The sequence below is a fragment of the Montipora capricornis genome, chromosome 12, assembly GCF_036669925.1.
Source record: "Montipora capricornis isolate CH-2021 chromosome 12, ASM3666992v2, whole genome shotgun sequence".
NCBI lineage: Eukaryota > Metazoa > Cnidaria > Anthozoa > Scleractinia > Acroporidae > Montipora > Montipora capricornis.
This window is the reverse complement of record NC_090894.1, coordinates 12,825,757-12,853,256: the sequence shown is the minus strand read 5'-3', so window position 1 is coordinate 12,853,256 and position 27,500 is coordinate 12,825,757. Positions and strand designations below refer to the sequence as shown.

The 27,500-nt window shown below is 38.6% G+C and overlaps 1 protein-coding gene across 10 annotated transcripts in view; it reads left to right on the top strand.

Moving 5' to 3' along the window:
* The window catches only part of LOC138027298 (doublesex and mab-3 related transcription factor 3, truncated-like), a 116,354-nt gene that overhangs the window by 63,648 nt on the left and 25,206 nt on the right, over window positions 1-27,500 (top strand). Inside the window, exon 1 of one of the 10 annotated variants that reach the window (XM_068874858.1) lies at window positions 17,335-17,494. The exons of 6 other annotated variants lie outside the window; for them this stretch is intronic. In XM_068874858.1, the coding sequence (XP_068730959.1) occupies window positions 17,420-17,494 (75 nt within the window). In that variant the 5' untranslated portion in view covers window positions 17,335-17,419. Of the gene's footprint in view, window positions 1-17,334; window positions 17,495-20,647; window positions 20,711-25,339; window positions 25,362-27,015; window positions 27,083-27,500 lie in introns of those variants that run through there. 3 more of the 10 variants (XM_068874863.1, XM_068874871.1, XM_068874874.1) reach the window with 3 other exon arrangements.

Below are 27,500 nucleotides of genomic sequence, written 5' to 3'. Positions count from 1 at the left end.
CATTTAAAATCGTTAAAAGCTTGTCTAAAAAGAAAAGTATTGAGTTTGTTCTTGAATAAATTAAAATTATCAATGTTCCTTATACTCAATGGTAATGTATTCCACAGTTTAGGTGCGGCAGCAATGAACGCCCGATCACCAATTGTAGCCAACGTTTTAAAGTTGGGTCTGGAAAGTAGAAATTGATTGTTCGATCTGAGACCATACTTTGAGTTCATTTGGACAGATAATAAACTTGATAGGTAGTGTGGCGCTGTGTTGTGAAGACACTTAAATGTAGTAATAATAATCTTGTAGTCAATTCTGAATTTCATCGGTAGCCAATGTAAGTCAAATAGAAGTGGTGTTATATGACAGAACGTAGGCATGCAGTGCACCATCTAGCGGCTTTATTTTGTACTCTCTGTAATTTTGATATCAAATTTTTTGGTAGTCCGTACAAGAGACCATTACAATAATCCAATCTACTCGAGACAAATGCATGTATTAGCTTCTTTGTGGAATCTCTGCTAAGGTATTTTCTGATTCTTCTGATGTTATGCAGGTGAAAAAAAGCACTTTTACAAGTGTTAATCTCATGTGGCTTCGTACTAAACGTATTGTCAATCCACACTCCAATATTCCTGATAGGGTCTATCGAGGGTCTTTACACTCAGGTGCAAACCATACGCAAAGCCGGTAAAGTCCACATTTGCTACAATATTTGCACCCCGATGTGCACAGGGTTGTAAATACGGACTTAACCAGCTTTGCTTAAGATTTGCACCTAAGCAGGTGTATCTTTGCATCACATTTGCACTGTGCAAATTGGTGTAAATCCATTTTTTCGTCCATTATAATGGACTGGTATTTCCTAATTTTTTGCAATGTTTCTTAAATGGAAGAATGCAGATTTACAAATTGAGCCAATATGTGCAGCCAACCCCATGGTACTTTTAAACATGTCGCCAATATTCTTTCCGGAAACTGACCGATGGAGCAATAGTTTCAGTACCGAAGGTAAGTGTAAGAAAAGTAGGATTTTTGCGAAACTTGAAATGAATTACAGTAGTGCAGTTTTATCCTGATTCAATTTCAGCTTGTTCTTATTCATCCAGTGTGAGATATCTACAAGACATTCCTCAATTTGACATACAAACGGTTTTGTATATATCACTGACGTACGCAGGAGCCCATTACCCGGAGCTTCCATCTGTATTGTACCCTTGAGTCAACCCTGTACCGTATCTTTCTATTTTCAGAACTACTACATTTTGACGTATGTGACGTATGTGACTGAGAACATACGTGAAGTGGTTTACATACGTCACATACGTATGTGACGTAATAAATGGCTGACCATAAGTCTGTTATGATCAGCTATTGTGAAAACACCCAGTAAAGTCCCCCTGCGAGCTGCTTCTAAAAATAGAAAGATACGGGAAAGAGGGTTAATATGGACGATGGAGGCTCCGGGTAATGGGTTCCTGATGTACGTGAATGTGGCGTAGACTAGACTTAGGTATCGTCAGCGTATAGATAAAATCATCTCATGTTGCGACTTCGTAAGATTTCGCCTAATGGTGTAGTACACAAAAAACGTATAAAAATGGACATAATATTTTCCTGAATGTCCCAGGTCCTTCTGTTAAGTATTGTGCTCATGCACTGGTGCACAAAATGCAAAAAATATTCATATGAAATGCCGAGGCTCAGGAATGGATTCTTAAAAAAGGAGACAGAAGGTTTGATTCTTGCTTCTCAGGATCAAGCTTTAAGAAAAAACTCAAGTACAGCATAGATAAGACCTCAGAGACACCACACCAAAATTGGTGTTGCGCAATTATAATAGCATCAGCTCACACGATTGCCATTGGGAGCTTAATTCCATTTAATGACTAATTATGGATAATACATACATGTAAGGTAACATAATACTGAGCTTAGGTTCTCTTATCTATTAGGTCACAAAAGTTCTATTTTCAGTTGGTTGAGACCAAAATGTTTACAATATTGTATTTGGGTCTTGTGGGACTGTATTTTCAATAACGACATGGACAAAAAATAGGTCCGCAATGCGTACTTGTGTGGGCTTTCAGTCAAATATTAAAACGTTGATGATTAGCATTACAGCAAATGTAATACATTTTGTCACGTTATAATGATAAATGTCGAGTAAAAATTCCGAAGAATCCCAAGCTGCAGACGAAAAAACGGTTAAGGGAGAAACATGTTTGCACCTCTAGTTTCCAGGACCATTTGTCAGAATAAACCGGTTGGGATGACCAGTGAATAATGGTAACAGTTTTTCCAAAATCACCAAACCAGCCCAACGAGATGGCGCTTACCATTTCCAATTGTTTTTGGCTTATGAGAGACTGGAAACTGGAAAATTTAGCAAATGGTAGGGAAATTTCTACTGTTCCATTCGACTGGAAATGCAATTTACTGTGGTTTGTGTATTTCCCAGTCAGCAAACAAAGCTGGACATGGCCCCAAGTTATCACGGGGAAGGAGGGGGCAGTGATTGACAGAGTTAAGAGTCAGTGAAGTAAACATGTTGCAGGTTAGGGCTTGTGACGCATTACAATTGGGTGCATTTGAGCACATGAGTTTCTCAGCCACCAAATCTTTTGCAATTAACTGCCAAAATGTGTTAGAGTCAACGCGCTCCAGGCATGAACACACTTCTTCAGAGACTCATGAAATATTTGCGTTTGACAAAGTGATAAATGCCGTCTACTTTTCTTAATCGGCGGAAAGATTGGAATCAGTCGTTAGTAGCTGGATAAATCAGCAGGCAAGTGCAATTGTCAATTAAGAGTATTCGTGCTTCCAGCTTACAGCACTTTAATTACGTAAACTATACTTTTACAAATTAATTAGCTTTTCTGTTTTAATAACATTACCAGTAAATGTGAACATTTTTGACAGGACGTTTGAAGGCATTAGTTTTTTTAACTTGCGAATCTACAGAAACTGGCGCCGCCACGCAACGGTTCAGAAAGGAAGACTACTTCCTTTACCTTGTAAATTAATCGCACCGAGAAAACAAGTCGAAATTCGCCAAATGACAACGGCCGAGAGGAGTGATGGCCGCCATACACAAACACTGATTCTCATTCCCAGGGTCCTCTCTCTTCCTAATAGAGACCACGTGACAAAAACTTGGCTCTCGTATACAAATAAAGCCAGACACACCGCCGGTGCTGTCAAAGTGTGGGGAAATCCCACACAAAAATAACAATTGGGGTAGGTGGACAGGGGGTTGCAAATGGACAAATTGATTAAAAAAAAAGATAGGTGCATAATTTAATGAGTAGCAGAGTATTTTGAACGAACATTACATTAACATTGCTAATAATTTTTAAGCCAATAAGATTTACAATTTGACCTGGAGTCTTTTATCTAACAGGAAGTTTACTAGAGATACTATCATGAATAGATTCCAGGAACAGTTAAACATAAACAACGCAACAGAGTACAGGCAAGTACACGATGGTATCACGTCACTATAAGTACCAGAATCTTTCGGGTTTTTGTTATAATGGAAATTGTAATTTTATCCCAGAGTGGTTACCAAAATCAAGCTATGTGGAAACATGAAATGAACAGGTTAACTTGCGCGAACGGGACTTTGGCGTGATGCTCAACGAGTTTGCCAAGCAGAAAGGTCGCTGATGAGTCCCTTGGTCGGGATGAAACGAGCTTCGTAAGACTAACCACGAACAATGTATTTTCACAAGTAACTGTCAACTTTATTGTCAAATTTTCACTCGTGAATTTGCGCCGTCTGGAATCCTTATGAGATGTAAGACGAGATTGCTGTCATCATTTTGTTAGCGAACGGGACTTTAAGCGTAATGCCCAACAAGTTTGCCAAGCAGAAAGGTCTCTGATGAGTCCCTTGGTCGGGATGAAATGAACTTCGTAAGACTAACCACGAACAATGTAGAGATCGCCTTGCAAATGGCTAATGTACCGTACAAAAACCTAACATTTGGTATAAAGTTTCAAATAACATCAACATGTCGAATGACCAGCTTGGTTAAGTAGATGTAACAAATATCAATCCATTAAGTGTGTTCATAAAAACCCAGCAGAGTCTAAGCTTAATTAATTTAAGAGTAATTTGGTATTTTAAATAAGCACAAGTAAATTTTTCAAAAACAGGAGATGTCAAACCCGATTGCAAGACAATATTTTTTAAATAAAAGAAACATCGATAACCTAGAATGGATCTGTTCCTGTTGTTATAAAAATTTGAAAAAAGGCAATATACCACCATTTGCAGTTAAAAATGGAATGTTGTTTCCAGTAAAACCAGAGTTATTCGATTTTATTGAGTTAGCGTGCAGGCTTTTTGCACCAAGGTTGGCCTTTCAGGAGATTCTTCAAGCCCCAAGAGGAAACCAATCAAGAAGATAAAAGAAAATCTTGTAAATGTTCCAGCAGATGACAGGCCGATTGTAGGAAAGCCGGCGTGTAAAATCTAAGAAACAAAGATGAACGTATAACTAAATAAATAACGTTGTTCGACCACGTACATAAACATGTCTATTACACGTAATTTAGCCGAGCGTAGACTGAAGCGAAGACTGAAGCCGAGCGTAGACTGAGCATACATGTAATTTAGCCGAGCGTAGACTGAAACCTATCCTCAACCCATTCCCAGGGCCCTAAGCTCCCAGTAAACTACGTGACAAGCGCTCTGTTCTGGATGATGACATTGAGTAGATTACACTTCGTGTAAGCATCACAAAAATAATTGACGCAATTAAAAATTCTGTAAAAATAGAGCTGTAACCACGATAAGACATGCCAAAATGTAAAAACCTCTGGTAAAAAAGATTAAAAAACATAAGCTTTCGGCTATCAGTCTATATAGCCTGTAACGAAATATTGCTAAGTGAGAAACAATTTTGTTATATTTGTTTCAAGTATCAGCCTTTTTATCAAGGACGGTGCCTACTATTGTTATTGCGCATACGTTCTGCGCATCTCGAGATACTCGGATTTCCTATGGGTGGTGCTTATTAATACAGGGATATTTTTGAGCGGTTTAAAGCTATCCGGAAATAGTAGATCTTAGCAAGTACTCTAGCTTGGTATCCAAAGAGAAATTGGGGGAAGCCATGCATTTTTGAGAGATAATGAAGCTTCAATTTGAGAAAGAATGCCATACATTGCTTTGTATCTTAAAGCTTTTTAGAAATATTATTCATCAATTATCTTCGTAAAATGCGTGGTTAGCCCCAATTTTCTTTTTGGACTTCAATAACACTTGTTAATATCTAGATTTTCTGCATAATCATACCCCGGGCAAAACTACCTTTGCATTAGTAGTCACCATCCTTAAGTGAGCGAGGAGCTTATTGTGCTTGACAGCATTCCGCTAAGTTTGTAAACTCTGCCTTTTAAAACTTTGAATGCATGTTACTAACTTTGCACATGTTTCGTGTCTTACATGTACATACTATGTCCATGCCGGCCGCGGAAGCAATGTCCATTGGGAGAGCATTCCAGCGCGATCACATAGTAAAAAGCTGGTACATTCTGCAACAAGGAAGCACTTGAAAGAAAGTTGTACTTTGAAGTCGTACTCCGAGTCTATGATGACTCTGATGCATTAATGGCAGCAAAAGCATAAGTTTTATTAGCCACTGAGGTCATCTGGTCAAAAAGAGAGGTGAACTTGCAAGTTCTCACTTTAGGCTGCGTCTTAGCACGAGGCGAAATTTGAGACTAAGGCTAGCTACGCAAAAATTCTCTCAGTCAAGGTTACGGTTTGTCAAGAAGCTGCCTGAACAAACAAATCATGATTTCAGGAAACAATGATTAACTGCGCCTTTATCTAGAATTTAGCAGATGTGTATTTTATCATCGAGCAGCCGGTTTTTCACTCAATGAGATTAATTCAAATAAACTTTTAACTATTATCGCATCCAGGAACGTGGTTTCCAGCTGCGTCCTTGAGAACCACTAACATCTGGAAAAGAATTTCCTTTTTCTAACTGAAAACCTTTCTTGGAAACGTAGCAGAGGAGAGATTGAGCTCCTTTGCAATTTTACTGACACGTACACAAACAGTGACCAGGACTTCGATGGTGTAATATCTGAAGAGTAGATTTCTCTTCTCTAGATTGTAAACTAATTTGAGGCTACAGCCGATGATTCATATCAGTTTTCAACGCTTCTGTCAAGGCGGTGCTTTATTGATGTTATTACGGCAAAGAAGCCTGTATTAATACAAAAATGGATACTATTTGTTTCATCGAATAAATATTGAATTACTGAGATGGCGAGAATTTATTTCGAATGTAATACATCAGATTAGCTATGGTAAAATATGACATACTAGGTAAAGGAATTATATTCTCGCTTATTAACGATCTTAAGGAAAGGTAAATCGAAGAGCTCGTTGATACACTTTTTGAAGCTTTCAAGTAAAACTTTCCTGTCAGAACCCAAGCTCTCAGACGGGCCATATGTTCAACTAATCGGATGATACAAATGAGAACTCAAGATGTTTTAAAGAGCCGGAGTGTGTGCCTTGAGAACGCCGTACTTTTGTACTGAATTAATCCCACGATGGTCAATCATAAATGGTGTTTCCACGACAGGTCAGAGTCTTGTCAAGTATGCTCTTTTAGAGATTTTCTTGTTCTGTTGTTTAGGTCAATATGTAAGTCTTCTTTGAACTCAGTGAGATGAAACATTACAATGATTAATCAATCAAATAGTTTTTCCTCTATTTATAGAGTGCCAACGGCGCTTAACATTCCGACAGGCTGCAAAAAGAAAATTAATATCATTGGCAAAGAGGTTAATTGAAAGTGGAATTTTATGAGGATTCTTGTATATAATTTACATAGGTCGAAAATAGCAACGGGTCTTGAATTGAACCTTGAGGCCCGGTCACCCCAAGCACAAATACGCTTAGGGTGAAAGACGGAAAGAGTTAACTAAAGGATTAGCGTTATTTTCCTTTAATAAGATGTTCAAAAGAAAGGAGGTGAAGACACTAGGCAGAAGTTTCTAAACTTTGGGTCATCAATAATTGACCTTCCACCATAGCAGCATTGACCCATGTCTTCGTCGGTGTGGTGTGCAGCGCAAATGAATCGGACCAACGGAAAAATAAAAAAAACCTCTAAAGCCTCCGTCGCTCTAATTTTGCTTGTGGCTATGCTTGAGTCTTTGAGTTGCACCAATTACTCAACCATCTCGACAGGTACTTTTCAGAAGAGTTGAAACCAAATCTGTTAGATATCTTATCATGATGATCGTGCTAATACGAAACAACTCTCGGTGAAAAACTACAATCAATAACAACTTAAAAAATAGTAAAAACTGAGTCAACTGGAGTCAATGTGATTCAAGTCTGAGGGTACAATTTAGTATGCTTTCCGACCAGGCCCATAATTCCCTGCGGTGTTCAGCGTTGCTAAAACGGACCAACGGAAAGCTTCAAACATGGCGAACTCCAGTAAATCATTTTAACTCAAACAGTCGATGAAATGATTTCTTAACAGCCTTTTTATAAATAAGTTCGTAGATTCCAGAGTTGAAATAAAAGCTTTCCGATGGCATAATCTTGCAAATGATGACTATCAAAAACCGCTTTCAGTAGTAAGTCCATCCACTTAGATGCTATGACAATCACTTGAGGTACAAACCTTGTTGAGACTCTCCGAAATTTTTATCCCTTACGCGAATCCCTGAATCCCTTCTCTTATTGTTTCGCTTACTTTCCGCCACCAGCGCTTTTCAATGATTCAATCACGTAACAAGTTACTGTGTTGATGTGGCATTTTTAGTATTTTTTTACGTGGAAACTTTCCGGGAGGCGGGAGCTGGTTATTGACGTACAGATCATGTAACAGCGCCTTCTGTGGCCCTTCTGTTCTAGACAGCGTTTATAATACGGTGTTATCGCAAAGTTTTTCCTCCAGACTAAAGATTCACTAGTTCAAATCACATTGCGAATAACATACACTTGCAGAATAATATTTCGAGGCAGTTTCGATCAGATCAAATTTTGACAAATCAGGTTAACAATTGGGTGAGCTAAAATTACCGGCGGAGCTGGGATCACTTTTCGTTTCTTTGTACGCTTGACTTCAGGGGGTGGCTACATAAACTGATAAAACTGGAGTTGCATAAGAGTTGGAGTGGTAATCCTTATTAGCAAATATTGAAAGTTTCACAGCAATTTTTGAAGTAGCGGTCTCCGTATAGTTTGGAATATGAACAAGGTAAGCATATACAACTCAGGCAAACTTTTTCTCGTAAATGAAATAAGAAATGACATTAATCCTGATATTACGGGGTCTCATCATATAATTCTTAAACTGAACCCTCTGTTGCAAATAGTTTCCGCCCAGTTACATGAAAGGTAGGAAAGTGACATATATAGATATATTAGAAGACAATGAAAAACGGAAGCCGACAGAGGCTTCTTTGGGTATTCGTAGTTGAATAATACGCTGCAACACAAACTTTTGATGTGCAGTAATCGCAGCCGAGAAGACGGAGAACATATCCCTCTTTGGCGGAATTGTTGATGGCATCAATGATTTTGTTATTTTTATCGATACAAAAAAACTAAACGCCTCCTATTGCGTAGATTTTTTTGTTATGCATGCCGCAGAACGGCTTCGATGCGTTCAGCGAATTTATTCATATTTCTTTGGCTGGCATCAGGTTAGAAATGGTAGTTTTTTGCCGTATGGGATGGTCCAGTCCTTCTTCCGTGCAGTCGGTTCAAATCAGTATATTTCAGCAATAATCTTCAACTTTACGTTTCTGATCATGAATGCAACGTGCAACCAGTAGAAGTTACATGTAGTGTTTGCGATTATTGGAAATCTTCAGGTGTGGTGGTACAGTAAAACCCGTCTTATTGGACAAGTTTGCAAAAAGCATGCACTCAGTCGAAATGTGTGTAGTAACCATTTAACTGAGACCAATCATTACGGCTTATCCAAGGTCTAAGAGACCAGTTTTCCGATGCAATTCTACTGACACCCGTGTTAACAGCTTTTTCGCAAATCGGATAAACGTGTTTACTTTGTAAAGAAACTGTGAGGCTGTGTAGGTGGAGAAGTAAAGCACAGAAATGGGTTTAATTTATCAACTGGGTTGATATGATAAATTGACCATGGTAAAGAAATTTGGTAGAAGACGTTTCGAGCTGACGAAGAGCTAACCGTCGAAACGTTAGCAAATCGTGTATATAATCGGTTGTATACGAGGGGCGCAGAATTTGTTCTATTTCTTCCAAAACGTGATGAAAATTCCCTATCTACCCATGCTCACGAAATCAAGTGTCCAGAGAGGTTAGTAAGGTTTCTTTCACTTGGAAATATTTTTTTAAAACGAGAACGTCTTGAGGCGAGTTTTTAAGAGTGGCATTCCTAGCATCAACTGCTGACACGTCCTAAATTTAAGGGAAACTGCACTGTCACAGTTGTAAAGTGTTTTCTCCTGAAAAAATGAAACAATCTGACACTCTCAATCCATGCAAAGATTTCAGTTTTTCCAAAGGTAACCGCGAATATGCACACTCAACGACCATCTAAGTAAAGGCGTGTATTTTTTACACTCTTTATTCTCTCGATTTGGCAGTCAGATAGGCCATAAAATGATACTTATGGTGATATTTATTATTATTATTATTGTTATTATTATTATTATTATTATTATTATTATTATCATCATCATCCTCATTAGACTGACTCTCGTGTCATGATGATTAGCTACGCATACAACGACACAATCGTTGGATTTTCTTAATTTGGTGGTCAGATTGTCCATTTAAAGACTGTTACAGTTGTCCAGGCAGTATCGATCGTACTGAAGAGATTCCGCATTCTCATTAAAAGGAATCGTGCAAGTGATAGAACGACTAGGGGCGAAGCTTTCATTCACGTTTAGTTTAAAGTCGAGCACAAACCCTAACCCTAAACTTGAGCCGAGAAACTCAACGGTCTTCATAATCTTGCACTTGATCTCTTGCTAAGTTGTGGCAGGGGCACGGATGTCGTAAAATTTGTCAAAATCCGTGACCTCAGTAAAATGGTTTCCACAATGCTGTAAGGGCTCATTTAGTGATCTTGTAGCTGCCCTACAAAATATTGATTTATCCGTTCGGATATTCAAGGGGAACTTCAGGTCTATAAAAAATTCTACGTGGCTTTTTACCTCGTCCGAAAGTTGTAGCAATTGTAACTGGTCTGATCAAAAACTTTACACTACGTAGTCCTTCCTTTTTCCCCCCGAAAATTTTAGGGGACGTTTGCTTCAAGTATGATTCTAAAAACAACTCTGGAGAAAATGATAGCAGTTATAAATCTTTTAATTTTATGCTAGTTCCAATATCTCAGTTGACTCTTGCTCTGCTTAGTAAAATTCTAGCGTTCTTCAATGTGGTTTCGAAATTTCTACGCTCTCTTCAGGAGTGGAAATCTGTTCAGAAAAATGTCCAAAATCTTAGGCGAATCGAAAGTGTGAGTTCGAACGTTGGAAAATTCTAGCCTATGCATGTTCCTTCCGAACAGATTTTTACCGAAATTACACATCAGTTGCCTCTGATGCCTTGGCCTTTCGTAATTACTTAGGCTGATAGCATGCAACTGAATTCACCTCTTTTTGACCGGATGACCTCGCTAATCAAACGCTTGTCTTGCTGCCATGCAAGGTTGCATTAGAGCGATCAGATCGCACACGGTTAAACGAAAAAACGGATGCCGAACGATGACAAAACTCAACTGAATCTATCAGCTATAAGCTATCAGCTGACTTTAACGAGTTTAGCATTAGAGTTGGTAATGTACATACAATATTATGCCTCTTGCCCGTCGTCAAAGGTTAGTGAACTGAATCCAAGGTCAATTCAAATGATTTACGATTTTCAACCAACCTGACACAGGATCAAAGGGTCAGATGATCAGAGAAAGCCGAAATTTTAACTTTTTGGTGTCAAAAGCACTCAAGTTTTGGAACCCTGATTTCAAATTATATAATCAAAGGCGAGAATTGTAAACTTTCAGGATTAAGAGCGTTTTTGTCTGGATTACAGCACTTGCGCATTTGAGAATCGCGTAGTTCTTTTCCCCAGCTAGATTCAAATAAAGGTCAAATTATTATCGTACCCAGGAGCGTGGCTTCCAGCTACACCCTAGCATCTGGGAAATAAATTTCTTCGTTTTGCGCTGCTGAACGAAGCACGAACTAGCTTTTAAGTTGTAAGATGAAACTTAAAGCTCTTCTTGGAATGAACATAGCGAGCAAAACATTGATCTCCTTTGCAATTTTACAAGTACCCAAGCATGCGCAGTGGTAAAATTCTCTTCCCTTGCTTGTGAACCAATCTGTGATGATGCCAATACCGATGACTTTCTCTTTTTTGAAACACTTGCAAACTGAACCCCCATCTGCACACCACTCGAGAAAAGAAAGAAAACAACGGTTTGAGGATAGGAGCATGGTTTTAATAAGCGTCGAGTACTATGATTTATGAGATTGATTGAAATTATATACTTTTTTGCCCTTGATTAGACTCTGAAGCGTAATTAACAATTAAGTATGATCTGTTTAATTTACTAACTTGCAGATAACTCGTGGTCAAAATAACTTCATATCGTTTCTGCAGTTTCTCGCAGTTTTCGTCCCCTTTGCGAGCGTTTGGAAAAGGAAAGGAAACGGTCGCTACGCAAGCTATCATTAAAGTAAACAGGATATCTCCTTGCTTTGTTCGATTCCTTGTAGTATTCGGCCTTTAATTTAACGCCAGTTCGCAGTTCGATAGCGTGCCACCAATCCTTACTGCTTGTTGTTGTTCGCACAGGAAGCCCGCAATCCAGCTAAGTAGTGCAGGGCAAACTTCCAATTGTTTTAGTTCGTCCATTAAGATATTATGATCAATAAGGTCAAAGCCTTTTGAGAAGTCTGCGAAAAAAATTCAAGCTCCTGCATTACCACTACCAACTGCTTCGTAGATAGCTTGGAGCATGTATAGGAGTGCGTCTGTTGTCGAATGTCCCTTACGTGCATATTGGCGAGCATTTATCTTACCATTAAGCTGGGATATATATCAATCTAGAACACGTGAAACCCTCCAAGACTTTTGCTAAAGTACATGTGAGCGATATTGGTCTTAAGTCACTCTCAATGTGGTTCGGTGGAAATACCTTAGGAACAGGCGTGACAATTGAGGATTTCAGAAGGGAGGAAATCGAATAAATCCCTCTTTTAATAACTGGTTATATATGTCTTGAATGACTGGGGCTAATTCAAAGGCAAAGTCCTATAATAACTTATTTGTTATGTTATCAGGTCCGATGGCTTTGGAGACTTTCAGCGATAAAAATAATGTTTTCTGTTATAATATAATGCATAAGCTGATTTTGTATACATTCCTCTAATACCTTAATTAGTACTGGAAGAGCCGATATTAGCCTGCAATGCGACAGACTTGTGAAACGCTAAATTCAGCTTGACGGTGGTCAATACTGCGTAACTGCCTGATTCATTCACTGCTCGTCCTTTGAGAGACCCTTTTTACAGTTATGTGCTCAGTTACCTGGCCTTTAAATGAAAGTGAGGCTGGAATTGGCAGATATACAGACCTCCCTGCTTTTCTTATGTAAATGATTTTGTTCTCATGCTTAACATTACTTGGAATTTACCGTAAGATTTCTATCAAAACAAGGTCACCTCTAGCCTCACTTATTCATATATTGATTCATCGATATATACAACATGTAATTGCCTTTCATAGACGCCATATTCATCGCAATGCCTTTTTTTCAATGGAAATAGTCATTTTTAATTAACGGCCGGATTCTTGACCATTCATCACTTCAGTTCACTGGCTGGCAGCTTTTCCTATTTGTATTTCACGAAGCAGAAGTTCAAAACGGATACTGAAAAAAACCGTCAAAGAAGCGAAAATGAACCAGAAAACTAAAAAACAGAGAGGAGGTTAAGGGGCCGTTTATATGAGGTAAAATAACTGAAGTGTTTATATGGACGATTCCAGCCCAGTTACGTTTACCAGAATGAATTTCAGTAATTTGAGTGACTTGCGTCAAAGTCACGCAAGGGATAACTGGCGAATTTTCTTGTTTTGGTTGGAAATGAAGGTTCACTTTAGCTCTAGCATTTTAAAAACAAAAGATGCAAAAGTAATCCTGCGATCATGCAAATCTGGCTGCGTTTTCAAGGCAACCCACGCCGTCATGACAATTTTTCAATGATCCCGGTAAACCGGGCTGGACCGATAATTTTTCAGCCCGGCTTGCCGAGATCTAGGCAGCTCAGACCCGGATCTCGGCCCCTGGTCAGACTACACATCTTAATTCTTCCATTCCCGCATGACCACAATTCCTTGCTCCTTTGTTCTTACTGCGGCCACAATTCCTTGCATTTCGTAGAAAAATGTCTCATCTTCCTCCCGATTAGAGAGAGCTTGAGGCTCACTCACTGTGACAGCAATTAAGCGTCTTAGAACATTAGAATGGAGTCCACTCTCTGTTTCATTAGTCCACTCTGGCTGGTTTTAAACGTTTAATACGAGTTATTTCCTTTCATTTTAGTACTTAGTTATGTTATTTTATTACTTGTAAATCTTTCTTTCTTTTTAATTTCTCGAAGATATTAGCTTTTTAGCTACTCTGTAAATTCGAGATAAAGTAAAGTCATGTATGTATGTATATATGCTTCCGTGGTCAAAATAGTGCTTCCACGACAGATTTTTGACAATCAAAATGCTGAGATATCCTAAAATATTCTTTTCGCTCTTAAGCCACGTTCTTGTTGTGTTGTTTAAGTCAGTTTTCTTTGAACGGGATAAAATAATCAAAATTAAGTGGCTTGTGGCCACTTGGACGCATTTTGGATGCGGAGAGAAACCCACCGCAGTCGAACGTTCTATACGGACAGAAGCGGTCCTACTGGAAAGAGAAGGTCCCGTGAAGATATAAAAAATCAATCGAGATAACCTTGCATGATTGACTATCGAGTTTGCTTTCAATGAACAGTTCCATCAATGTCCTTTTAAGTTTTGCAGACTAGTGAAAATGCTCGCATCGCACAATTTAGGATTCTTGTAAATGTGCCCCAGTCTTGACATTCCGTTTCCAGTCACGCGTTGGGCGCATAGTTTTTCGGCGACACACGGTTTTCTCCAGGAGGCGTGTCGTTTTAGTTCTCTCACCAGGGGCCCGTTTCTCGAAAGTCCCGATAACTTTTCGGGCCCGAAAAGCCATTTGTGAAACTGGCAACCACTTGTTTTGGAAAGCCGATCTTTTGACATGATTTCAAGGTAACAAAAAGAAAAATTATTGTTAAGTTTGACGACTTAAATCCTCTCCGTTCTTGAGATACAAAGGGAATTGTGACACCCGAAAATGGCCCGTAAAGTTTCGGGACCTTCGAGAAACGGGCCGCAGAAGTCGCATTCGAGGCAAAGGAATATCCGGTATTTAGTCAAGCTGAGGAATCTACTGTCGCTACGCGAGGGAAACATTTGTAGGTTCATGTTTTTACTCCTCTACTGATTTCTGTTACCGTTCTTTTTCGTTCATTTAAGTTTTTATAGGTGGTATTCTCGTTACGTCATCGCCGCCATGTTGGTGGACGAAAACAAAAGATCTCTCATTAGCTCCTTTTGTTCATCACCATTCAAATTTTTCTCAGTCACATTGGGGACATTGACAAGACTTGAGGCCTACTGCGTCATAGTCCTCATCCAAGAATATCCGAAATTTAGTACATTACTAAATAATCAAATATACCGGCATTGTAACGGCTCTTGCTCAAAGTATTTGCTTTTCTAACTTACTTTTCTTACGCCGATCAGATCAAGCCAGTTGATCCAAGGTACACCGGCAGGGTATTGTCCACGGCTTCAAAAAATTTAACCATTTGCAGATGTCATTACAAGGCAGCCCTTTCGCAAATGTTAAAACTATTAGTGATGGTCCAATTCAACTGCTAGCAATCTCGGGCACCATAGTACTGCAGTTGCTCAAATGTCAGGGGCAAATGAACCCGCGGACAGCTCCAGCAGTTTGTGAGAAAAAATGCTGACAACTACCGTTTAGGGTCAACTGATCTAGGATTAATACATCACTTCGCCTGGATGCTAATGAAATGAGCGTACTTTGGTGCGGAGACAAAACTAAGTGCAAGAGACATCGTTCCTTTCCAAATTCAATCTGTAGGAGCGGCTCCCAAGAGACTCAGATCGGCCAACTCAAATACCGAATCCATTATTACCAGGTATTTGAGATAATTTTCTTTCCATCATAAATGAATGTTACTTTTTTAGCATAAAAACCTCTTGTAAATCAAAGCGGAAAGTGCTAATATTGATCCTGTGTGTTATAATAGTTTCTGACCACAGACATCAATAACAGATCACGTCCGGTAAAAATATACGTGGAAAAAACCCCTCATTAATTTCATATCGCCACATTAAAAAAAATCTGCTTCATATAGGCTTCAGTTTTTAACGGAAAAAATCAATTCAGTTTCGTTCCTCAAGAGCAATTTGTGCCGAGGATTATTGAAATATTACGACATTGTGTTTGGTTAGTTAAACTATTTATTTCTTGATATTGGGCCAGGACGTTTTCGTGAGTTAGCCCTAGTTTGACTCAGCTAATCATACGGCCAATATATTGGGCTTTAGTTAGGTTGCGATGACGGGTTAATCACGTATTACTAATGATCAATGGTTAAACTCGATATTGTTATGTCGATTACGATGGATGGCCTTGCTTTATTCCTTTTGACGCTATTTTCAATCAAACATCCTATGGATTTAGGGCTTGAAAACCATTTTTTGAAGTGAATTCGTACTAAAAACGACAGTCGTTTCATATATTAAAGGTTTAAAGGGAAAACTCTAAGCTGGAGCTCTCAAATTATCACCGCTGTATAGATTCAAGAGAACTGCTTTAGTCGACTCATTTTCCGTGATTTGGTCCTGTACATTTTGTTATGCTTTCATTGAGCAGGAAGGAACTAGAGTCAATTCTTCGTTCAATTTAGCCCGCCTTCGTTTACGTAAATTACTTTAGTGACGTATTTGTGGGCCCACGCGCCTTAGGGTTTCCTTCTGGGCAGTTTATTGGTACTTTGTCCCACGCGACTTCGCTCAGGCAGGGCAACTTGCCACGCTTTTTGGCCTATTTACCGTAAGAGAGAAGACTTTAAAGGACAATTCTGGGATACTTCCAGGTGGTTTTTCAACTAGTCAACGGCGAAATGTACAAATGTTGGATGACAAAGAAAATGAGCTGTTATGTCATCCAAGATGGCGGCGATGGCGTAACCTTCAAACCGCTTTTTCCAGAGCACGAACTGCCTTACGATGGATAACTAAACCTATATTTTGATATTATACTCAGCATTGCGTTTTTCTGATTAATATGGATTTACCACACGGTTCATGCGAAACAGACATAAATCCTCAAATTTCATAATTCGTCTGGCTGACTTAGGCTCTCCATTATCACGCGGACAAACACGGTGAATTCTAAAGTAGCTGATGACGGTGTCATCACCGGAAGTTAACGAAACAATGCCCTTCCCCAAAACATCAGCAATGCGTCAGCCATAGATAGTATTCTCTGGTTTCTCACTGAACGACGGCAGAGACGAAAACGGATTTGTCGGAGAAGGGCCAAAATAAGTCGCTGTCCAAATTGTTGACAAATGAATGCATTAGACAGTGTCGTAAGGAACAAGTCGTGAAACTGACATGAAATTGGTCACGACTAATTAGGCACGTCGTTTGTTTTGCGTATGTGTTATGTAATAAGTGAGCGTAAATTTCATGGAAGCGTTTTATGATTCTGATATGGCAGTTACAGAACATTAAAAAAATTAGAGACGGGGCCTAAAATTTGTCGTCCTCGTCCGTAAACAAAGCCAACGATTTCTCCTTACTTTTTATTCCGGATCCTGCATCGGGGTTCGAACCGACCATCTGCCACTCGACGGGTGGTTCGATGCTCTGGCAACTGAGCGAATTACTTTCATGTAGACTCAGTTTCAAACGAAAAACGCGAAAGAGAAGAAAGAGATTTTGAGAGAATGAATGTCATCGACAGAGCTACAGCGAATGCTCCGGGAACCGGGATAGAGCCAGGTTAAAAATAGATAACATGTATTTATGTATGTCTCTGATCTTTTCTAAAAGCCGGAAAATTTAACAATCGGGTCCTTTGTGCTACTAATGAAGTTTCTTTAAAATTAGGTTGTTTGTGTCAGGTTTTCATTGATCCGGTTCAATAAAGACTGTAACAGTTCACAGACTCTTAGACACGTGAAGTTCTTAACATAGATAACGATTCGAAACTAACGACCAGAACGAGCCCTAACAAGTGATTGTGCTTATGAGTTCCCTGGAAACAGGAAGGCCTCGATGGCGGCTCAGGACTTAGAACTATTTTATTTTCGGGAAATTCTGAGCAGTTGTAGTTCAAAGAAGAGTACGGAGGTGAGGTTAATCTGTTTCTCTTTCTTAATATATGTAAATTATAGCATGCTTTGCGAACCAAAATGTCTGGAGAAGAAGCAGTAAGGAAACGTTATTCCATGCTTTGCGAAACGAAAGGTCTGAAGAAAAAGTGAGTAACGAAACTGTACACGTGACCTAGTGGCGTTCGCAATCACACTGACCTGAAATATTTCCCATCATTGCATAACCGAATCTAAAGGAAGAAAAAATGATGATTTTCTACCCGCTGAGATCTTGTATCTAACTCTGGATGCTATTTAGTTATTTCTTCATTGTGGCTTCGTTATTCCTGTTTGCATTTATAACACAACTAGCACACGCTTTTACAAATAAGATTCCGAAATTACATCCTAAATGTAGGCTAACGCTTTCATAAGATACTGGAAAAGCTCTTGCATTATGTTATGTAACATCTAAAAATATCTGGTCTGTAGCCAGGCATTTCTGTTAATAAAATGAGATAAAATATCGTGCAAGTTGACTCTGGCTAAAAAAGACGAATAACTTGGACGTCTCGGTTACTCCCCGTAACCTCTTTCAGCAAAATGTAAATTGCGGCGGCGTCCGTGGTGTCAGATATATATAAGAATTTAAAATGCAGAGAGGTTGACGAAGAATGTACTGTGGCTAAACGTGGGTAGAAACGAAGCGTGAAAAAAAATAACCTTTCTCTAACACGATTCTTATAAATGACTGGGAATGATATAATCTAAAAAGAACAGAGGAGTTTTTCATGTTCAAATACTTTCTCTAAATAAACGCATTGATTTATATGTAGATAGTAATATTATTACAGTATGTAAATAGGAGTATTTATTAATTAATAAACGATTATTATTATTATTATTAGTAGTAGTAGTAGTAGTAGTAGTAGTAGTAGTAGTAGTAGTAGTAGTAGTAGTATTTTCTCATTAACTGAGTTCGCATCTCGGACTGAGTGCCACGCCTCGAGGAAAAGTCTTTGTTTCCATGAAGGCGAACGGCCAATGATGTCAACATTCTCTAGGTCAATTTGATGTTGGTGAAGCTTTTTAAGATCATGTAAGAAAAAACGTTTTCACGCTTCGTTTCTTCCCACTTTTAGAACTCCCACAGTCCATTCATCGTCACCCTTTCTGCAACTTTTAATTCTGTTATATATATAACACCAGGGACGCCGCTGCAATTTACATTTTGCTGGTGAAGGTTACTGGAGTAACCGCGAAACGTCCAAGTTATTAGTCATTCTTAACCAAACAGTGTGGAGATAAACAATACCTTCTTCGTTCATCCAGCCTTTCTTGTGCACTGAAATTTGCATCCTTTGCGGTGTGTTGATATTCAGCTGTCGAACACCTTTGAATATGACTTTCGGTGAGAATTTTTCTCCGTTCGCTTTCGCTTGAAGTCTGAAGTCTGAACTCTGACGATTTATTATGTCGCAAGGTTCAAATAAAAGTGTATGCGTTGTATGTTTATCATTTCAGGTGTCAACTTTTAGCTTTTGTTTTTACGTATATCATTAAATGCGTGACTTTTTCACTTTGTTTACGTTAACAAAAAGAGTTCGCATGCCAATTGTGTAAGGATAATTGCTCTCAAATTCATCACATCCTTTTGATAACTCTCAATTTTTTGGTGCGTCTTATAACCGAGTATTTTCGCGTAATTTCATTTTGAGAACTTAGCTTGATTAAATTGCTAAGTTTGGGGTGCGTCTTATAAGCGAGTGCGCTTTATAACCGAATAACTACGGTAGTACGATATTTAATCTCGTTTTATTATGTAACATCCATGCTGCGCTGTTAATGGCCCGTATCGTAAACCGTCAATGCATGAAGTACGCATTTAGTATGGATACAATTTTTATGTTGTTGATCGATCATACAACGACATTTGATCGAAACTGTTCCCAGGAGTAACATTACGTGACCGAAATAAGGGAACAAAAACGTTCAAGGTAAAAAGGGGCCGAGTTCAAGAGAAATGCAGCATAATATAGTAATAATATTAGAGCGGTTTTCAATTGAGTGTCGAAAGTAATTAGCGAATTACTTTGGTTTTGCATCTACTTCACTCTGTGATTGGTTTAAAGTTCTCTGGCCACTTTTTCAACCAATCAGAAGTGAAAGCAAAACCAATCGTGGCTCACCGTTCCATTGTTTAGAAACAACAACATGGCCGCCGTGAAGTTACGTAAAAACACTCTATAGTGCACAAGTAATTTGAAATTCAGTATATAAAAAAAAAAGATTCACAGTTTCCGGCTAAAACTATGTGAGCGTACACAATTAACATCTGCAAATTCCGCCTGAATTAAGGTGGAGAAATATTATTACATCAACTTTTTAACATGAATACATTATTAGAACCAGCAAATTCCATTTGTAAGGTCATCGAACAGATCTCTGGAGCGACCTACAGTGGTTTTCCAATGGCAATAGAACTCACAAAACACTCAGCTGATGTGTCTCTTCTACACCGAGTGCCACGGCTTTCCTTTCCCACTAGACACCAAATTGATTCGATCTGCTTTGACTGATTTAATTTAATTCAATTTAATTTAATTTACAATGTCAAAAATTGGTGAAGCACTTTTATAAGCTTATGGTTTTTGTAAAGTTATGATGCTAATTACTGTAACAAGTCTATAGCCTGAAATGTCAGTCGTCTCCGGGGAAGGCTGAGGGCGGGAGACGACTGACATTTCAGGCTAACAAGTCTAGAAGTCTTGTATTTGCTGTATCGAGATGGATTGCCGTGAAAGTTGAGGAAGATTGCTAGAAGGGTTAAACGGAGAGTTATTACTTTGTGGTTTTCGGTCAAATCACGGTATAAAGACGAAATGTCTGCGCCAATCTAACCCCAGACAAGCTATGCCATGTTTCATATTTTACTGTTAGTTACAGTTGGGTGTTTTTTCGATTAAAATCAATGCTGATGAAAAGTTCATGAAGCACTTGTTTGTTAGAGATCGAATAACCCTTTTAACAAGAAGGTTATGTCATTTAATTAAGTGCAGGTAGCAAATAAAAGGCGGTGGCTCGTTTGTGTAGTTACAAATTAGTTATAAAGCTGGGATAGCTTGGTGTCTGTTAACTCAAATTCCGTTAGCACTTCATTTTAAACGAAATTGGTTCCATCTCCCTCGGATGAAAAAAACGAGAGATGGTAAATGATTCTGGAAATGACAATTTTCCTGGAAGGAGCAAAGCGGTGAGTTATTTTCAACTTTGACTCAGCTGGCAAGAAACTGATAATGACGCCCAATGCATCTTTGTTTTTTCCCTGATCATAGGTTAACGATCTTAAATACGATGGAGCAATAACGACACACCAGATTGAGCCTGTAGCCGTTATAAACTTCTGCATATGCATGAGCGTAATCAGTTCCCCTTATTTCTCGTTACTGACGCACTAACAATTACAGAACAAGGACCTCAGAGGCGGACAATTTAAACTAAGGCCAGCGGCATGACACCTTTATAGACATTTACTACTCAAAAAACATGGACGTAGATTTTATTGCGGCAATCAAGGACTAATCTCAATGAGCTAAATAGCCTATCCATTTATGTGTACTAACTCGCTCTTCTTCGAAAAAAATGCGGTCAAAACTTACGTAAAATACATTCCTTTCCATACATTAAATTTACTATCCATACTTGGTAATAGTTGTTGGTTATTTGATACCGTTCGATACAACTTTATTGGAAAAGCTTCTTGACAAGTGTTCTTTATTCATCCGTGATGTTCTAATAAAGGATTAAGGCCTACTCTGAGACCTTAAGTCGCCAAAACTTTATGCAACTTAAAGCGACCTACGGCGACTTAAGAAAAAAATGCCCCAAAATCAGGCGATTTAAGGCGACTTAAGGCGACTTAAGGCGACTTCAGCTGACTTTTGGGAACCTTGCACTACTTAATGTGCTTATTCTATTTAAGTCACAGAATATCAACTCATCAAAGTCTCCTATTTCTTTTCTAAAATCTTGTTCATTTTTATGATATGAACACAATAGTAGAAAAAAACTGTGACATAATTAATAATTATTATTTCACTGTTTTTAAATGCTATAATTCATAACAGTGTCAAATATTTATGTCTGAATGCCACTAAAGCTATAAAATGCTGGCCTGGAATAACAGCAAGCACAATAAAAAGGGGGTGCGGTGAACTATTTGCCCAAAAAATTCTCTCAAGTTGCCAAACTTTTCACGAAACAGTCGAAAATAAGCGAAGGTCATACGATGCACTAACATAGACCCACATATGAAGTCAAAATATTCTTACGTATGAATCTATCATATGAACTCATCAGTTTCAATGACCGAAGATATCAATGATATGATCATTGTTGACTACAGAGTTGGCATATACACGATGAAAAATCTTAGTCCTGTACATTTTCTGCTCGGCTCGGCTAAAATTTTCATGTAGCAAAGCAAGAGAAGATTTCTTTATTAGGTGTTTCTCTTGTTGCCCCAAAAAATATTTGGGAAGTGGGGGGCTGCAGTGAAGTTCTGACTCACTCATAGGCGAAGATCATGAATTTTTGCACACTCTCCGACTGCTGGGCGACCAAAGTCGAGCGAGTCCCTGCATTTCCCCGCTATGTCTAGGGTTGGGGTGCGCGAGGATTTACTTTGACTGGTGCATAATATGATGTTATCTTCACCGCACAAGGTGGTGAATATAAATCAAAACAAAATGGCATGACTCCCGCAGGCACACATGACCTTTACACTGAACAGAAATTAACTGTGTCGATTATTAATATTATTATTATTCTCTGTGTTGATTATCAATTATACTCACACAATAATTTTTATTATCATTCGATGGAATTTTTCCTTCCTTTTCATTGGCCGAGGGCCCACCACGTGACCTGCAAATAACCGTTGACAAATAAGTGCTTTGCTGCAAAAAATATTCTGCTCATGCGTAATTGAAACCACGCTCTTGTGTGAAAATGGCAGTTCGCTTTCCTTCGGCTTCGGCAAATAATTGATCTGCTCGCCACTGACAAATCAAATTATTTGACAAATGAGAGTTTAAAAGTTTGGTAAATTACTCAAAGCCCCACAATGTACACAAATAGACTCCATTGGTGTTTGTGGTGATTCCAATGGTTCTATCGGTGAAAGCGAACGTGTTTTGTGTGGTTGGCTTGGGAGGAGGATGATACCGGACTCCCAAAACACCTGGAAATCGAACCTACTGGGGGCCTAGAACAAGGATTTCGGCAATGGTTCGCTTACCGACCTAACCAGAGATTTGGTTTCCTCTGTGGCGTAGACTATATTACATCAAAAGTAAATGATTTTAATTCTTGTTACTGAGCTTAAATTTGTTTGGTTATTTCATCCGATATATTTGTTACTTAAAATTGCAAATATTTTGAGGTATCATCGCTGTTCCTCACAAAGGTGAGGAATTAATAACCTAAGACTTGAACTATTTTTATAGGCTTTCATGCATGTTTCATGCTTTTTTTTGCATAATATCTTGCTTAAAATAAAATGTGTGGAGACTAGAATCTTGCTTGTGGTGTCTCCGGTAGAGCTACATGTTGCAAGGCAAAGTAATAAAAAAAGAAGCTTGTCACAGATATTTAATCAGGTTTATAAAATTTAATCAGGTTTATATTATTTCTACAAACACTTATCTCTGCTGCATGCGCATGACCTCTTGTGTGTTCGGGCCTCCCCTATGTGTTACAATAGGAGTTTACCAGGCTCATCAGCACTTTTCAAATGGGTATCGGTAGGCAACACCCTGCCCCACCCATTATCCTTTTTTCGGAAATCAACCAAGAGACAATTACATTTAAAGATGCCTCCCTTGATATGCCACTTCTTTGTTAACCCATTCTCAGCTGTTTTAGGCTAACGTTAAGATGTGTCTGGAATTAAGGCGACTCACAGAGACTTAAAGCGACTTTAGGCCACTTAGGGCCACTTAAGGCCACTTAAGGTCCCAGAGTAGGCTAATTTTGTCTGCTGGCAAATATGTATACTTTTTAATGACTGGCGTCGTAAGATTTTTGTGTCCTGTTCTTTGCCAAATTGTCATACTGATGTCCTTTTTAGGCGATCAATTTAGGGTTCTTTTGACGCTTCCATCTCAACGTTAATGGACAGAAGATAATTTGTTTATTTTTATTCACTCTAAACTAAGATTAGCTGATTTTGTTCGCTAAATGTTCGATTTCCCGTACAAAACCTATATTTTTTGCCACGTTACGCGAAACTGAGCAATTGACATTTGGAGTTGGGGATACTCTTTTATAAACTTGTCGACATATAAACAGCACAATCTTGTAAGTAATCTTATTATTAAACGCACATGGAGTATTACCCCTTAGAGTTCTCAATGACAACTTAACCAAATCAGAAACAAACTTGAGATCTTTAACTAGATCTTGTTATTGTTGAGAACATGAAACAAAAATATCTTAAAATCTGAGCAAAGCTGATCTTTTTAACCCGACAAAAATAATGCATATGGGTAAAACGGAAACTGTCGCATAAATATTTCAATGCCTTCCCAAGTAAAGAAAGACACTTCAGTTGTGGCCTTTAAGTTTTTGGAAATAAGTGGTGGAGATACGGACAAATGCCTGGGATTATCTGTTGCCAATATCAGTGATCACTTTCTACATAGATAAGAGAAACCAATGGAAGCCCTATTTATAAATAAAAATCTTAGAAAAACAAAGAATTATCCCTCATTTCACATTTAAACTGAAGCCTCCATCCGTTAATGAGTTTCTGAACCATTTTTTATGAAGGACACAGTAGTTTGTTTGTGCCCGTCTAGCCGTTATTTAATTTGTCGTTTACTTGAATGTGCTGTGATAATAAACTTGTACAATAGAATAATCGTATTATTCCAGCCCAAAATATAATTAAACTACGTTATATCATCCAAGGTATTGTTGGAAACTCTTTCGATTAGATTTCGCTTTGTTCAATTAGAATCGCTTTACCGTCAACGCACAAGGTATCATTTTATTTATTGAATGAACAATCACTTTCAGACTGAGTTCAGTACTCCTAATATTTGTAAATAACCTTAAGAATATTAATTAGCGCGTGTAAAGAGAATTTCACCGTACATAACGACCTGAGATGTTTCCAGTGGTTCGCGTGCCGCTGCTCATCAAATAATTAACACCGCATTGAACCATGAATATATAGTTATTCTCTCGAAAACTGATAAAAACGAACTAGAAACATATAGCTCCCATTATGCCTGGTAGCACAATTGAGATCAAAGTTAAGCCCAGATTTTGCAACTCCTTAATAACATTAAAAAACATCAAGGATTGTAGTTCACCTCCTGCTGAGGAGAAGGTTTCACTTTTCGTCCTAGCAACTACAGACACTAGACAGTTATATTTAGAAGCAAAATTATTAATTTTTCTAAATTTTTCAGTTATGGTCTGCTCAGATATATTCTCTCTTGAAAGAGAGCCTTTTGAAACTGAACTCGTAAATTCATGAAAAGGCATCCAGATGGATGGCTTCGTGCCAGATTTGTTTCTCTATACGGAACCACGCTCTCATCAGTTCTGTTCGATCGTTGATAGCAAAAAGGGCGTTAAAGACTCAGATTTCAAGCAACTGGCCCACTCGAGAATCAAAAATTAATGGAAAAGCTGACAAATGCTTCAGATGAAAAGGAACTTTCAAGACGGGGATTTTAACATCGCATTTAGTAGTGAATAGGGCGGGTTCAATACATGCAAATAACGCCCCAAAGTTGACCAACTTTTCAAGCCAAAGAGACCCCGACAAATGCAGATGTAATTGTGTTTTATCAGAAAGCTGTGGTTAGTTGTCAGATCAGGTGACGATGCAAGTGAGTAAAAAATCAGGCATTCATTTTGACACATTGAAGACACATCCAGTAAAACTCCTTGACGTTTCCGGTTGCTTCTCTGCTTTCATATGGCAATACCCATTTCGGTTAAGGGGAAAATGATTAATTCTAAATTGATAATAAATATATTTGCGAAAGGAGTACGATGCAGCCTTAAAATTTCTAAAGCAAGGTTTGTGCCTGAAAAACGCTGGAGTAGGAAATAAAATTGCCGCAAAAACATGTAACTGATGAACAGTGAAGGTTTAAGTGTTACGCAAGAGCTTATTTTTTTTAAACTGGTAAATTTTGCAAAAAATGCCGCGTGATTTTACTTCGTTCAAGATTTACGAGTACCTCGATGGAGACTACGGCCTCAAGCGGTGGATTAAATACGATATATATTCAAAAAGACTGCGTGGTGAGAAAACGACCGAAAACTATCATGCCACTGCATGCAGTGATTTAGTTGTCTTTCTTAAACGCCGGCGAAGTGAGAAAAGATCTTTAACAAGCGATCATCGCCCCATGAGTACTTCCAATTCATTGTATCCCAACAAATGATAGCCAGAAATGGGGGTAAAAATCTCCTTTGTCACAACGTTTTGTTGACTGTTGAGACCCAATGATCAATATCTTCACGTGTGAGTAGTAGTTTCCTTTGGTTACCTTGTCGGCAAAGAATAATTGTCAAGTATCTCACATTCAGCTTGAAGCCAAATGACAGACAAGATCATCAGGAAAATAATCCTTCGAGACAGGTTTTTTTTGCCTGCATGGCATTAGAGATGAAACGAATTTTTGGCCTAATTTTATAGTGCACGTTATTGGTCAGAATTTTCATCAGAAGCGGCGAAACTCATCTATGATTTATTCCGAGTTTCTTTAGCTCGTCCGTAGTTGCCCATTGGCCACCTGGTCTTATTAGCAGTGAACTGAGTGTTTAAATTGCTTTGAGGGGTTGTTGCGCTGTGGGGGACGAAAAATAACCAAAGATCTAAGCGGCCGAAGTCTTGCAATAGTCTTCAAACCAAAAGATCAGCATGCGTCGATTTTAACATATTCCGAACGGTGGACTACTACTAAGTCGGAGTGAGTGAAGAAGTTACCTCAGGCAGTGTGAAAACGACTGATGTAGTCAACTATACGTGATTCAGTTGGGAACAATTACCTTTTTCGGTATCACACGACTGACAGAAATTAATAATTTCTGTGGAATTCACCATGTCATTTATCATCCTGCGGAATGGTTTCACGGAGTCGAGTTAAATGGCTGGAAATTTGCAGCTATTTTAAAACTGCGACAAGCTGCTGCCACACGGTGGGAGAAAGTATCGCCACTTATAGCTCAGCATGATGCAAGCTAAAATAAATAAATAAATAAATAAATAAATAAAGGAAAAGTCAGTAGCTAGTGGACGTATCGTACATTTCTTTTCTGTTCGCGATCCTACAGCCGAGGCAAAGGTCATCTGCAAGATAACAATACGTCCCATGCACTTTTTGAGCTCTTATTATAATATATTTTTCATATGGAAAACTAGCAATTACGTGATCCTAAGTTCTGGTTCTCTAATTGTGAATGGGGTATTTGATTCCAGCTTCGTTTTGCAGCCAGTGGGGGAGCACTGAATCCACATCTCCGCATGAAGTTAACCGCTAAAATAAACAAACTACAGCTATTCAGTTACTTCCCTGATGCCACACATCCTAGAGATAAGGTACTTTAATTCAAACACGATGATGAACAAACTGAGTTATGTATCTCTTCGGATTCGAAAATGTCCCAGTAAGTTGCTGACCCCTTCAACTGGCTTACTAAGTTATCGCATTGTGAAGACCTGTAAAACGAACTTGTAACTTGCGACATTTTCTCCTCAAAGCATTTCCTCGTGAGATAAATGAATAACAAAATTAGTACCAGAGTGAATTGTCTATGGCTAAATAGCTGTGAGACTGAGCAATTTTTTAAAACGTTTTGACAAATTACTCAGCATGATCATTGGAAAGACACCCAACTCAGTCAGAGAAATGTACCAATTCAAAAAACATGTAGTCATGCATTTTTCCTCGGGCGTTGCAGCACGAAAATATGAATGGGGTGATTTTAACACCTCATCGGCACCCGCCTTTATACCC